Source organism: Pygocentrus nattereri, chromosome 26 (genome assembly GCF_015220715.1).
Source record: "Pygocentrus nattereri isolate fPygNat1 chromosome 26, fPygNat1.pri, whole genome shotgun sequence".
Lineage (NCBI taxonomy): Eukaryota > Metazoa > Chordata > Actinopteri > Characiformes > Serrasalmidae > Pygocentrus > Pygocentrus nattereri.
In genome coordinates this window covers 3772706-3786654 of record NC_051236.1, presented here as the reverse complement: position 1 = coordinate 3786654, position 13949 = coordinate 3772706, and the positions used below count along the sequence as shown (strand labels likewise).

The window sequence follows — 13949 nt, the reverse complement described above, 5'->3', positions numbered from 1 at the left end:
TAATCAGCACCTTGCAGCTGGGCCACTTCATTTACTCAGCACATGCTTCATGTGATCGTGTTCAAACAGACATTACGTGGAGTTACAGAACCATCTGGCAGCGGAGACGGGAGACGGCCACCTCGAATCCCTGTGAGTAACATGCACACATCTAAAAATCTCCCACGCACCAGCTGTCTTTGTGCAAAAGCTGGGAAACACAGGTCTGATTTACCTTCAGGGCTTTCTGAACTTAAAGTATCTGCAGAAGGAAGCAGGGGACGTGTGGTTTAGCTTCTACAGCTAAACGGCTAACGGCACTCTAATGAGTGCGGCAGGCATAGCGCAGCGGTTAGCAGCGTAATGACTTCTGAAAGTGATGGAGTTCGGAGCTGCCCGGAGGAAGACATCCACCGCGAGGCCAGATGATTCAGCCAAGTTGACAGGAAACAGGAAACAGCTGATTAGCTCGTCCATTAGGCTAGCTCGATCCGGGGTGGGGGAGTAAATGGACCTGTCTGGCCAAAGCACACCTCAGCTGCAGCAGCGAGGAGAACCGAATTGATCCGTACCAGGCACTTGGCTCAGGCAGAACATACTTGGCTATTGATAAACTAATGAAGCATGTGGTCAAAGCCGCGTTTCTATCGAAGCAGTGTTTCTTGCAAAGCGCTGAAGAGCTGCACATCTACAGGAGCTCGTGCTCGCTTGGCTCGTCTTGTGGAGAAAAGTAATCAGGAGAATTCTTCAAACATCATTTAGTTCCTTAATTACCTAATTTATTTCCTTTTATGCTTAAAACCAGCACAGTTGGTCCCTGATACCAAAAGGATGTGTGTAATTTGATTACATAATTTTAAAAAGTGACAAAAAGTGTGATTTTTTTTTTTTTAAACAAAATCAACGTCCTGACAAAATGATGAACCTAGAACTTTTAAGTGTTTTCCTCTGAAGTTGCAGAGACTTTCCTTTCCTTCAAATTAATGGGAGGAATACATGCTGATGCTTGTGCATTAAAAAGCACGGGTCTCAAACACAATTTCCAATGGCCAGGTGGTCTTCTCTAAGGGAGGCACATTAAAAAATGTAAAAAATGAAAAAAATTAAATATAAAAAATCCCCGAATATGGGGGGAATATGTAGGTCAACGTCAAAGTCAAAGTTTATTTATGGAGTGCAGGGACTGTCACAGGTCAGCTCCACAGAAAATCCAGGTCCAAGGCCCAACGATCAAGACAAAGGCAACAGAGGTCAGGAAAAACTTCGTAAGAGCACATTTTAGTCAGTATATAGTAGCAATTCTTTTGTCATGACAAACCACAATCACTACTACTAGTACTATTATTAATACTACCACTACTACTACTACTACTACTATAACTACTACTATTACTATTACTACTATTACTACTACTATTACTATTATTACTACTAAAACTACTACTACTACTATTATTACTACTACTATTACTACTACTGCTGCTATTACTACTGCTACTACTACTACTATTACTACTACTACTACTACTAATAATAATAATAGTAATAATAATAGTGGTAGTAATAGTAGTAGAATAAATACATAGCACTCAATGCATACTGTAGCAAGCCTTTATTGGCCATGGACCCTCAGGAGGTGTGGCCATACAAAGTGGCAAAATGCACAGCATCACAAGACCACCAGACTCACAGTAATAGAAACTTAAATGTATAAATATGTTGCTGTATTTAGCTTAAAGATGTATATATGAGTGCCATTCTGTGCCAGACTGGGGGTCTATTGGGGCTGTGTATCTACCACTAGCATGGAATGTGTGGTAAGAGGTGACCTGCTGGCTTCTTGGCTGTTCTATATTGATGAAGGGCTGGTCTCCTCTGTTGTCAGGTTCAATAAAAGAGCACTTGTTTGAAGCGTTTTGTTTCCCGTATCATCATCTTCTGTGCCGATGCCACAATATTTTAAATGTTCGGTTAGATTAATTAAACTTACATTTGATTGTTTTTCTTTGAGGTTTCCTTATAACATTTGCATTCTTTTATATAATAGCAGTTTCCTGATCACTTCCCAACCTTAGAACGATGCTTTAAATTAATATTTTTGTTACTGTGCCTTTAAGACTGATATATGCATGAGCTCTCTTCTAATTGGCTGTGCACAATTCAGAAAGCAGTCCTAACTTTAGCATGAGTGGGTGGGGCTAATTCGCTTCTCTATCTGTCAGTCTGAGGGACGAGTCTAGGTTTGGTGAATGCCAGGAGAACGTTACCTGCCTGACTGCACTGTCCCAACTGTAAAGTTTGGCGGAGGAGGGATAATGATATGGGGCTGTTTTTCAGGGGTTGGTCTAGAACCCTTAGTTCCAGTGAAGGGAAATCTTAATGCTTCACCAAGACATTTTGGATGATTGTATAATTCCAACTTTGTGGGAACAGTTTGGTGAAGAACCTTTTCTGTTCCTGCAACAGAAAAGCAGCTCCACAAAGTCAGGGCTAGGTGAGGTCGATGTGGAAGAACTTGACCAGGCCCTCACAGAGCCCTGACCTCAACCCCATGACACACATTTGGGATGAACTAGAACGGAGATTGAGAGCCAGGCCTTTTCGTCCAACATCAGTTTCTGACCTCATAAACGCTCTTCTGGATTAATGGACACAAATTCCCATTAGACCCTCTCCAAAATCTTGTGTAAAGCTTCCCAGAAGAGTGGAAGCTGTTAGAGCTGCAAAGGGGAGAAACTCCAAATGAATGCCTATGAATTTAGAATGGGATTCAGAAAAGCTCCTTTAGGTGTGATGTGTAAGGGTCCCAATGTTTTTATCCATATAGTGTATATACATAAACGCATTAGCCTCCACATACTGGTGCTGTCAGAGCAAAGCCTTGTGTGCCCAAAATGAACTTTACAGGAGAGGGAAAATCATTATTTTTGGACCATATCTGTTCGTCACAATGAACGGATTATTGGGGTTATTGAATTGTGCAAAAAATAATAAATAAAAAGTAAAAATGATAGAAAAGTATGAAAATTGATCATTAATACGAGCCCTTTAATAGCAGGACTATTATAATGCGAGAAATGTTAGAACGGTCAATCCTCCATTCTCAGTGGAATCAGTGGATAATGGATCATTTGGTTCGCTCAATTTTTAAATTATTTTAAATTCTAATCATCAGTCTAACTGTAAATATATGACAGGCCGTATGAAGCTGTCTCGCGGGTTTGAGGACCCTGCTTTGGACTGTCACGCATTCGGAGACTCCTATGGAGGAAACTGGGAGATCAGGTAGCGTGTATTGACCCCTGACGTCTGCCTAGCCTTTACTGCACCTTTGCCAGTGTTTGTTGGACCCGTGTTTTTTGTGACCTTTGCCTTGACTTTGACTTTGTGTATGATTTGCCCCTTTTTGACAAATGTGGATTTAATTTCATTTAATCAACTTTGTCTTTCATCCGCGTTGGTCTGCGATTCTGCGAACCTAACATAGACCTCCTGTCTTCCATTCGAGTTCGACTTCTTCATCATCTGCTCAGAAGGTAAACAGCAGTGGTGGATGAAGTACACAAATCATGTACCTGAGTTAAAGTCGAGACCCCCAAGGTAAAATATTCCTCCAGTAAAAGTAGAAGTTCCTCCCTTTAGACCTCCACTTGAGTAAAAGTACTAAAGTATTTACCTTCAAATGTACTTAAGTATAAAGTAAAAGTACTAAAAGAGTAATTCTGGCTCTGATCTGGTCCTGTTATCATTTTTATAACCAGACTGGCTTCATGAACTCATTTCAGGTGAAAATCCTCCAGCGTCTCTCTTGGTAAACCAGTCTTTTAATAGAACGTCATTAATTAGTGACGCTGACGTCTATTAAAATGATCAGAAGCACAAAACACTGAAGGTAAACAGTTTCCATCAGGGAGAACCGAGTGGCTCTGAAATCACTTTTTACACACAAGCAAAGTTTCAGTTTCAGATTTATTTACAACTTAGTTCCAAGTTTAAGTTGAATAAAAACTGGCTTTAAACTCAGGATCACAGATGAGCTCCTTTACTATGTTGATCTGTAGGCGTCTGTTCATAAACATAAACCAGCCCAAACTCATTTACTATAAAATGAAATGGTGTTTGTAGAAATTCAGAAAAAAGCCGCGTCAGTCTCGACTGCATATGTGGACATATTTCTATATTGTGCTCTATTTACACAAAGTTAGGTTAGTTCATCATTTATGTTGAACAGACTCTCCCAAAGTTTTACGCTGCTGCGCTGACGTTGAACCGCGTGCTGCACTGGGTCGGTATGACCAACAGGTCAAAACCAGCTCTAAACAAAGTGACCGCTGGGCCCTGATTGGTGCTCTGGCTTTGCGCTTCTTTCGTTTTTGACATGTTACGTTTTTATATGCACAGAAACCAAAAGGAACGACAGATTTCTCAAAATGTAGGAGGAAAAAGTCGGATATTAGACTCTGAAATGTAGTGGAGTGAAAGGAAAAAGTCGCCCAGAACGGAAATACTTAAGTAAAGTACAGATACACGAAAAAAAAACTACTTAAGTACAGTAACAAATTACAGTTACTTAGTTACTGTCCACCACTGGTAAACGGTGCATGATTGGCCCGACATGCTGAATGGCTCACCTGTAAAAAGGTGGGGGCTGCCCTTGTGCTTCACAGCTGAACACTACTTCTCGGCTCTTCTCCATGGAGTCCACTGGGAAAACAATGCTGCCCGGCTGCTTGGTGAACACAGGACCCTGCGGGACGTCGTCCACTGCGAGAGAGAGAGAGAGAGAGAGAGAGAGATTGAGAGGCTCAGCAAACTTACATGCACACAGCCAACCTGCTCACAAGACAAGCAATCAGTAATTGGTGTTGAGTGGACCAACACTAGTAAACCATTAGAGAGAGGAAACCACAAGGAGACAAAACATATCAATTAATTCCGCTTGCCGCCATCACGGTCGCGTCAGGAGGATCGTTGGGGGACGGAGACGCAGCTTCAGAAGCTATTTAGATGGTAATAGGATCGCGGCTGATTCGTACTGAACAACATTTAGGGGATGCACTGACATCTGCCTGTTGTCAATTTGCGGTACCTTTTTAGCGGATGCTGTAGGATCAGCGAACGTGTGGGCAATTAGAGCTGCGGTTTGCCGCTCTTGATTGCGGTTTGAGTCCTCTGTCTGAAATGACACGCCGAAGAGAAGCCTCCACCACAGCTGGGGGGAGGGGGGGGGGGTGCTGATGTAAAGGCTTTCACTGCACACGAGCTGCTGTGTCTACACGAGCTGCTGCTGGCATGAACAACGTTGTGGTTCTAAGTAAGGTGTATGCAGTCAAAGTGTGCGATCTTCAAGCTGATGACACTCCAAATAAAAAGGGTCACCCATGAATGTAAAAGCGGTGAACTCGTCTTATTTACCGAATGTCAGATTCATGATCAAAGCCCAAACACGTGGCTATTTCAACCGTTCAATCTCCATTAATAACAACGCCTCGGTGCTGTTGTCTGTATCTGATATGTAAGCAACGTCCTCTAACGAAGCCGAAAACTGGTCGATTTTTACTCACAAAGTTCCTCTCTGACACATGAATAGGAATACAAGCCGCACCTCAGATGCATTTTATCATTAATCTGGTTAAAGAAATCAGTGGGAAGCAGTTTGGTATCTGATCTGTGTTCTGAATGAGCTCGTTCATCTTTTATACAGTGATAGGAAACCACGTTCATACGATCACATTTGTTTTTTTTTACAGAATTCGGGGAAAATAAACCAGATTTATTGGCCCCTCGTGGAACTTACTGGTGTCCACTTATCAGATGACCATAAACAAGTTGAATCATGAGTGTCAAGTCCTTAATAGGCCCAAAGTTTTATTATAACCTAAGAACAGCTCAGCTAGTTTGCATTGAAGTGTCTGTAATTACAGAATAATAAGCATTAATATATAATAAGCCTGAGATTTTAAGAGGTTAATGCATGGAAAATGAAAAATGCAGGATGCGCAGAGCTGGACGTAATGCAACAAAGTTTTTTTCGTAATTGTTTTGCCTGCACAAGTGGATCAGACACAGCAGCGCTGCTGGAGGTTTTAAACACCTCAGTGTCGCTGCTGGACTGAGAATAGTCCACCAACCAAAAATATCCAGCCAACAGCGTCCTGTGACCACTGATGAAGGACTAGAGGATGACCAACACAAACTGTGCAGCAGCAGATGAGCTGTCGTCTCTGACTTCACATCTACAAGGTGGACGACAAGGTAGGAGTGTCTAATAGAGTGGACAGTGAGTGGACACAGTGTTTAAAAACTCCAGCAGCACTGCTGTGTCTCATCCACTCGCACCAGCACAACACACACTAACACACCACCACCACGTCAGTGTTACTGCAGTGCTGAGTATGACCCACCACCCAAATAGTACGTGCTCTGTGAGGGTCCATGGGGGTCCTGACCACTGAAGAACAGGGTAACAGAGTCTCAGAGAAACAGATGGTCTACAGTCTGTAACTGTAGAACTACAGAGTGCAGCTATACAGTAAGTGGAGCTGATAAACTGGACAATGAGTGTAGAAACGAGGAGGCGGTCAGAGTGTTATGCCTGATCAGGTGTGTCTCTCCCCAATAGAAAGATTTTAAAAATGAGTTTCAGGCCAAAACATTCTTTAAACAGCTGAAAAACAGACGTCGGTGATGTCCGGCAGCATTCGCCACCACTGTGGACCACTAAGTTGATCTAGAACGGAACATTTTGCCTCAAACCCCTCTGAAAAAGTTTGTTTGCACTGTAATAATTTAAGCATTTTCCGCACGACTGGTTCTCTGTGACTTTGTAGAACTTCGTCAGGGTCATTTTAAGCAAAACCAAATGGGAGCTGCATTCAACTGGTGCAAATCCAACATGCAAAGCAAGTCCGGACTGACTTTGAGACCAGTTTTGAAGCCGTGTGAAATGCTCTAAAGGTCAGCTGGCTAGCTCTCCAGCAGCGGGGGCTGATCATTGCCAGTCCAACCCCCAGAACTGGCGCAGCTGATCTGAGTTCCACACAGAAAGAGCAAAAGCTTTTTACCAGCAGGAGGCCTTGGTGCAATATTGGGCAGGAAGTAAGTAATAGGAGCCCTCAAAAAAATCACTCTAGCCATTTGTGTTTATTCAGCGCATTGGTTAAATGAGCAACAGCATATTAAAATAAACAAATAAATAAATAAAGCCTGGCAGTGGAAATCAGTGCTGTTGTTCCACAAGCTGTTTCTCGGTGCAAGCTGCATGTAAGCCACATGTCCTTCGTTAGTGCAGTCTAGGGATAATACTGATGCTAAAAGGTACTTTCATCTCCAACATATGACTCACGTCTCATGAATATTCGAAGTAGGACCTGAAAGCAGTGAGCAAGTTATATGATGGCACAAAGTTCGAGAGCAGGCTCCCGAGTGGTGCAACCGTCTAAGCGTAGGCCCTATCATCAGGTGACTGTGAGTTCGATCCCTGGTGATGCCACAGCCGTCCAAGGCTGGGAGTCCAAGAGAGCAAAACTGGCCTCGCTCTCTCTGGATGGGTAGGCATTTCAGTGTAATTCAGTCAAACTGTCTTGGAACACCTTAAAAGTGCTTTTAAGCTTTTGTCCTTTAAGTTCAATGAAAAAATTTTATTAATATTTGAGTAGTTTGTAGGCTTAGAGCGGCATCCAGCTCACAGATACAATTTTATGACTGTTTAAAATGATTATTTGCTTCATAATACATAATCTGTGCTGGAGGCACAGCTGGTTTATTGCATCCTTTGGCAAAGGACGAGCCCCTAATCCGAACTCCCTGAAATCAGATTAAAATCTGAGGGATTACCAGTATCTGTGATTAATCCAATCTCACTGTTTTATTTGAAGATGCCCTCTCATGGGGTGCTGATGATGCTGATAATGTTGTTTTGTTTGGTATTTCATCCACCAGCTAGGAAGCAACTATTTTCTGTGGGGGAATTTTAATTCACGCTGCAATCACGGATTTGTAGAATTCCAGCAGATTTATAACATCAACTGATTCCTGGAGATAACAACTTTTTGATCAGCTCATGAGCTATCAGATCCTATACCAGCACAACATCCACTAACATGCAAGTGCTGTGCCGAGAATAGTCTATGAGAGAAAATAATGTGTGGTCAGTGGTGGTCCTACTGCGATCCCCTCCACAGATGAATGGAGTAGAGGGCGGCGGAGGAACTGTGCAGCAACAGATGGGCTACAGTCTGTCACTGTAAACATACAGAGTGCACCTTTACGGTAAGTGTTTATGATAAAGTGGTTAATGAATGTAGATACAAGGTGAACCTGCACCTCTCATAATAATTACACCTAATTGCCTGATTATATTCCACATTTGTCAGATTTCACAATCATATACTCATCTCAACAAACAAGGTGAACTGGGTGCATTTGCATTGGTTGGTTTGAGGCAAATTTGTACATAAAAAAGCAGAAAACACACGAACAACAGGACAAAGTAATTTTGATCTTCTAAATACTACGGCACCTTTACCTTTAGAGGGCGGTGGTGAGCGACATTTGTTTATATGATGTTTAGTAACATAACCTCTAGAGGGCGGCAATGAGTGATGATTGTTTATTTGATATTTAGTCATATAACCTCTAGAGGGCGGAGCTGAGCGGTGTTTGTTTATTTGATGGTTGTTAATGACGTCTTTAGAGGGCGGAGCTGAGCGGCGTTTGTTTATTTGATGGTTGTTAATGACGTCTTTAGAGGGCGGAGCTGAGCGGCGTTTGTTTATTTGATGGTTGTTAATGACGTCTTTAGAGGGCGGAGCTGAGCGACGTTTGTTTATTTGATGTTTGTTAATGACACCTTTAGAGGGCGGAGCTGAGCGACGTTTGTTTATTTGATGGTTGTTAATGACGTCTTTAGAGGGCGGAGCTGAGCGACGTTTGTTTATTTGATGGTTGTTAATGACGTCTTTAGAGGGCGGAGCTGAGCGGCGTTTGTTTATTTGATGGTTGTTAATGACGTCTTTAGAGGGCGGAGCTGAGCGACGTTTGTTTATTTGATGGTTGTTAATGATGTCTTTAGAGGGCGGAGCTGAGCGGCGTTTGTTTATTTGATGTTTGTTAATGACACCTTTAGAGGGCGGAGCTGAGCGGCGTTTGTTTATTTGATGGTTGTTAATGACGTCTTTAGAGGGCGGAGCTGAGCGGCGTTTGTTTATTTGATGGTTGTTAATGACGTCTTTAGAGGGCGGAGCTGAGCGGCGTTTCTTTATTTGATGGTTGTTAATGACGCCTTTAGAGGGCGGAGCTGAGCGGCGTTTGTTTATTTGATGGTTGTTAATGACATCTTTAGAGGGCGGAGCTGAGCGGCGTTTGTCTATTTGATGGTTGTTAATGACGTCTTTAGGGGCGGAGCTGAGCGACGTTTGTCTATTTGATGGTTGTTAATGACGTCGTTAGGGGGCGGAGCTGAGCGGCGTTTCTTTATTTGATGGTTGTTAATGACGTCTTTAGAGGGCGGAGCTGAGCGACGTTTGTTTATTTGATGGTTGTTAATGACGTCTTTAGGGGGCGGAGCTGAGCGCCGTTTGTTTATTTGATGGTTGTTAATGACGTCTTTAGAGGGCGGAGCTGAGCGGCGTTTGTTTATTTGATGGTTGTTAATGACGTCTTTAGAGGGCGGAGCTGAGCGGCGTTTGTTTATTTGATGGTTGTTAATGACGTCTTTAGAGGGCGGAGCTGAGCGGCGTTTGTTTATTTGATGGTTGTTAATGACGTCTTTAGAGGGCGGAGCTGAGCGACGTTTGTTTATTTGATGGTTGTTAATGACGTCTTTAGAGGGCGGCACTGAGGGGCATTTGTTTATTTGATGGTTGTTAATGACGTCTTTAGAGGGCGGAGCTGAGAGGCGTTTGTTTATTTAATGGTTGTTAATGACGTCTTTAGAGGGCGGAGCTGAGCGGCGTTTGTTTATTTGATGGTTGTTAATGACGTCTTTAGAGGGCGGAGCTGAGCGGCGTTTGTTTATTTGATGGTTGTTAATGACGCCTTTAGAGGGCGGAGCTGAGCGGCGTTTGTTTATTTGATGGTTGTTAATAACTCCTTTAGAGGGCGGAGCTGAGCGGCGTTTGTTTATTTGATGGTTGTTAATGACGCCTTTAGAGGGCGGAGCTGAGCGGCGTTTGTTTATTTGATGGTTGTTAATGACGTCTTTAGAGGGCGGAGCTGAGCGGCGTTTGTTTATTTGATGGTTGTTAATGACGTCTTTAGAGGGCGGAGCTGAGCGGCGTTTGTTTATTTGATGGTTGTTAATGACGTCTTTAGAGGGCGGAGCTGAGCGGCGTTTGTTTATTTGATGGTTGTTAATGACGTCTTTAGAGGGCGGAGCTGAGCGGCGTTTGTTTATTTGATGGTTGTTAAAGACGTCTTTAGAGGGCGGAGCTGAGCGGCGTTTGTTTATTTAATGGTTGTTAATGACGTCTTTAGAGGGCGGAGCTGAGCGGCGTTTGTTTATTTGATGGTTGTTAAAGACGTCTTTAGAGGGCGGAGCTGAGCGGCGTTTGTTTATTTGATGGTTGTTAATGACACCTTTAGAGGGCGGAGCTGAGCGGCGTTTGTTTATTTGATGGTTGTTGACGCCTTTAGAGGGCGGAGCTGAGCGGCGTATGTTTATTTGATGGTTGTTAATGACGTCTTTAGAGGGCGGAGCTGAGCGGCGTTTGTTTATTTGATGGTTCTTAATGACGTCTTTAGAGGGTGGAGCTGAGCGGCGTTTGTTTATTTGATGGTTATTAATGACGCCTTTAGAGGGCGGAGCTGAGCGGCGTTTGTTTATTTGATGGTTGTTAATGACGTCTTTAGAGGGCGGAGCTGAGCGACGTTTGTTTATTTGATGGTTGTTGACGTCTTTAGGGGGCGGAGCTGAGCGGGGTTTGTTTATTTGATGGTTGTTAATGACGCCTTTAGAGGGCGGAGCTGAGCGGCGTTTGTTTATTTGATGGTTGTTAATGACGTCTTTAGAGGGCGGAGCTGAGCGGCGTTTGTTTATTTGATGGTTGTTAAAGACGTCTTTAGAGGGCGGAGCTGAGCGGCGTTTGTTTATTTAATGGTTGTTAATGACGTCTTTAGAGGGCGGAGCTGAGCGGCGTCTGTTTATTTGATGGTTGTTAATGACGTCTTTAGAGGGCGGAGCTGAGCGGCGTTTGTTTATTTGATGGTTGTTAATGACACCTTTAGAGGGCGGAGCTGAGCGGCGTATGTTTATTTGATGGTTGTTGACGCCTTTAGAGGGCGGAGCTGAGCGGCGTTTGTTTATTTTATGGTTGTTAATGACGCCTTTAGAGGGCGGAGCTAAGCGGCATTTGTTTATTTGATGGTTGTTAATGACGTCTTTAGAGGGCGGAGCTGAGCGGCGTTTGTTTATTTGATGGTTGTTAATGACGTCTTTAGAGGGCGGAGCTGAGCGGCGTTTGTTTATTTGATGGTTCTTAATGACGTCTTTAGAGGGCGGAGCTGAGCGGCGTTTGTTTATTTGATGGTTGTTGACGTCTTTAGGGGGCGGAGCTGAGCGGCGTTTGTTTATTTGATGGTTGTTAATGACGCCTTTAGAGGGCGGCGCTGAGCGGCGTTTGTTTATTTGATGGTTGTTAATGACGTCTTTAGAGGGCGGAGCTGAGCGGCGTTTGTTTATTTGATGGTTGTTGACGTCTTTAGAGGGCGGAGCTGAGCGGCGTTCGTTTATTTGATGGTTGTTAATGACGTCTTTAGAGGGCGGAGCTGAGCGGCGTTTGTTTATTTGATGGTTGTTAATGACGCCTTTAGAGGGCGGAGCTGAGCGGCGTTTGTTTATTTGATGGTTGTTAATAACTCCTTTAGAGGGCGGAGCTGAGCGGCGTTTGTTTATTTGATGGTTGTTAATGACGCCTTTAGAGGGCGGAGCTGAGCGGCGTTTGTTTATTTGATGGTTGTTAATGACGTCTTTAGAGGGCGGAGCTGAGCGGCGTTTGTTTATTTGATGGTTGTTAATGACGTCTTTAGAGGGCGGAGCTGAGCGGCGTTTGTTTATTTGATGGTTGTTAATGACGTCTTTAGAGGGCGGAGCTGAGCGGCGTTTGTTTATTTGATGGTTGTTAATGACGTCTTTAGAGGGCGGAGCTGAGCGGCGTTTGTTTATTTGATGGTTGTTAAAGACGTCTTTAGAGGGCGGAGCTGAGCGGCGTTTGTTTATTTAATGGTTGTTAATGACGTCTTTAGAGGGCGGAGCTGAGCGGCGTTTGTTTATTTGATGGTTGTTAATGACGTCTTTAGAGGGCGGAGCTGAGCGGCGTTTGTTTATTTGATGGTTGTTAATGACACCTTTAGAGGGCGGAGCTGAGCGGCGTTTGTTTATTTGATGGTTGTTGACGCCTTTAGAGGGCGGAGCTGAGCGGCGTATGTTTATTTGATGGTTGTTAATGACGTCTTTAGAGGGCGGAGCTGAGCGGCGTTTGTTTATTTGATGGTTCTTAATGACGTCTTTAGAGGGTGGAGCTGAGCGGCGTTTGTTTATTTGATGGTTATTAATGACGCCTTTAGAGGGCGGAGCTGAGCGGCGTTTGTTTATTTGATGGTTGTTAATGACGTCTTTAGAGGGCGGAGCTGAGCGACGTTTGTTTATTTGATGGTTGTTGACGTCTTTAGGGGGCGGAGCTGAGCGGGGTTTGTTTATTTGATGGTTGTTAATGACGCCTTTAGAGGGCGGAGCTGAGCGGCGTTTGTTTATTTGATGGTTGTTAATGACGTCTTTAGAGGGCGGAGCTGAGCGGCGTTTGTTTATTTGATGGTTGTTAAAGACGTCTTTAGAGGGCGGAGCTGAGCGGCGTTTGTTTATTTAATGGTTGTTAATGACGTCTTTAGAGGGCGGAGCTGAGCGGCGTCTGTTTATTTGATGGTTGTTAATGACGTCTTTAGAGGGCGGAGCTGAGCGGCGTTTGTTTATTTGATGGTTGTTAATGACACCTTTAGAGGGCGGAGCTGAGCGGCGTTTGTTTATTTGATGGTTGTTGACGCCTTTAGAGGGCGGAGCTGAGCGGCGTTTGTTTATTTTATGGTTGTTAATGACGCCTTTAGAGGGCGGAGCTAAGCGGCATTTGTTTATTTGATGGTTGTTAATGACGTCTTTAGAGGGCGGAGCTGAGCGGCGTTTGTTTATTTGATGGTTGTTAATGACGTCTTTAGAGGGCGGAGCTGAGCGGCGTTTGTTTATTTGATGGTTCTTAATGACGTCTTTAGAGGGCGGAGCTGAGCGGCGTTTGTTTATTTGATGGTTGTTGACGTCTTTAGGGGGCGGAGCTGAGCGGCGTTTGTTTATTTGATGGTTGTTAATGACGCCTTTAGAGGGCGGCGCTGAGCGGCGTTTGTTTATTTGATGGTTGTTAATGACGTCTTTAGAGGGCGGAGCTGAGCGGCGTTTGTTTATTTGATGGTTGTTGACGTCTTTAGAGGGCGGAGCTGAGCGGCGTTCGTTTATTTGATGGTTGTTAATGACGTCTTTAGGGGGCGGAGCTGAGCGGCGTTTGTTTATTTGATGGTTGTTAATGACGTCTTTAGAGGGCGGAGCTGAGCGGCGTTCGTTTATTTGATGGTTGTTAATGACGCCTTTAGAGGGCGGAGCTGAGCGGCGTTCGTTTATTTGATGGTTGTTAATGACGTCTTTAGAGGGCGGAGCTGAGCGGCGTTCGTTTATTTGATGGTTGTTAATGACGCCTTTAGAGGGCGGAGCTGAGCGACGTTTGTTTATTTGATGGTTGTTAATGACGCCTTTAGAGGGCGGAGCTGAGCGACGTTTGTTTATTTGATTAGCTTTTGATTCCTTAGTCCAGAGTTTGAGTTTTGGATTTGAGGAGTAAGATATCAGCCCTCACTGTTGATCTTCAATGCCTGGAACTGGTGTTAAAACATTCCGACAGACGGTATCGCTAGACGACAGAAAATGTGGTGCT

The 13949-nt window shown here is 43.9% G+C and overlaps 1 protein-coding gene across 3 annotated transcripts in view; it reads right to left on the bottom strand.

Moving 5' to 3' along the window:
- cntn4 (contactin 4) overlaps window positions 1-13949 on the bottom strand; it is a 344140-nt gene that overhangs the window by 225905 nt on the left and 104286 nt on the right. For all 3 annotated transcript variants that reach the window (XM_037535160.1, XM_017711697.2, XM_017711698.2), the window contains exon 3: window positions 4611-4743. In XM_037535160.1, coding sequence (XP_037391057.1) covers window positions 4611-4743 — 133 coding nt within the window. The remainder of the gene's footprint in view (window positions 1-4610; window positions 4744-13949) is intronic.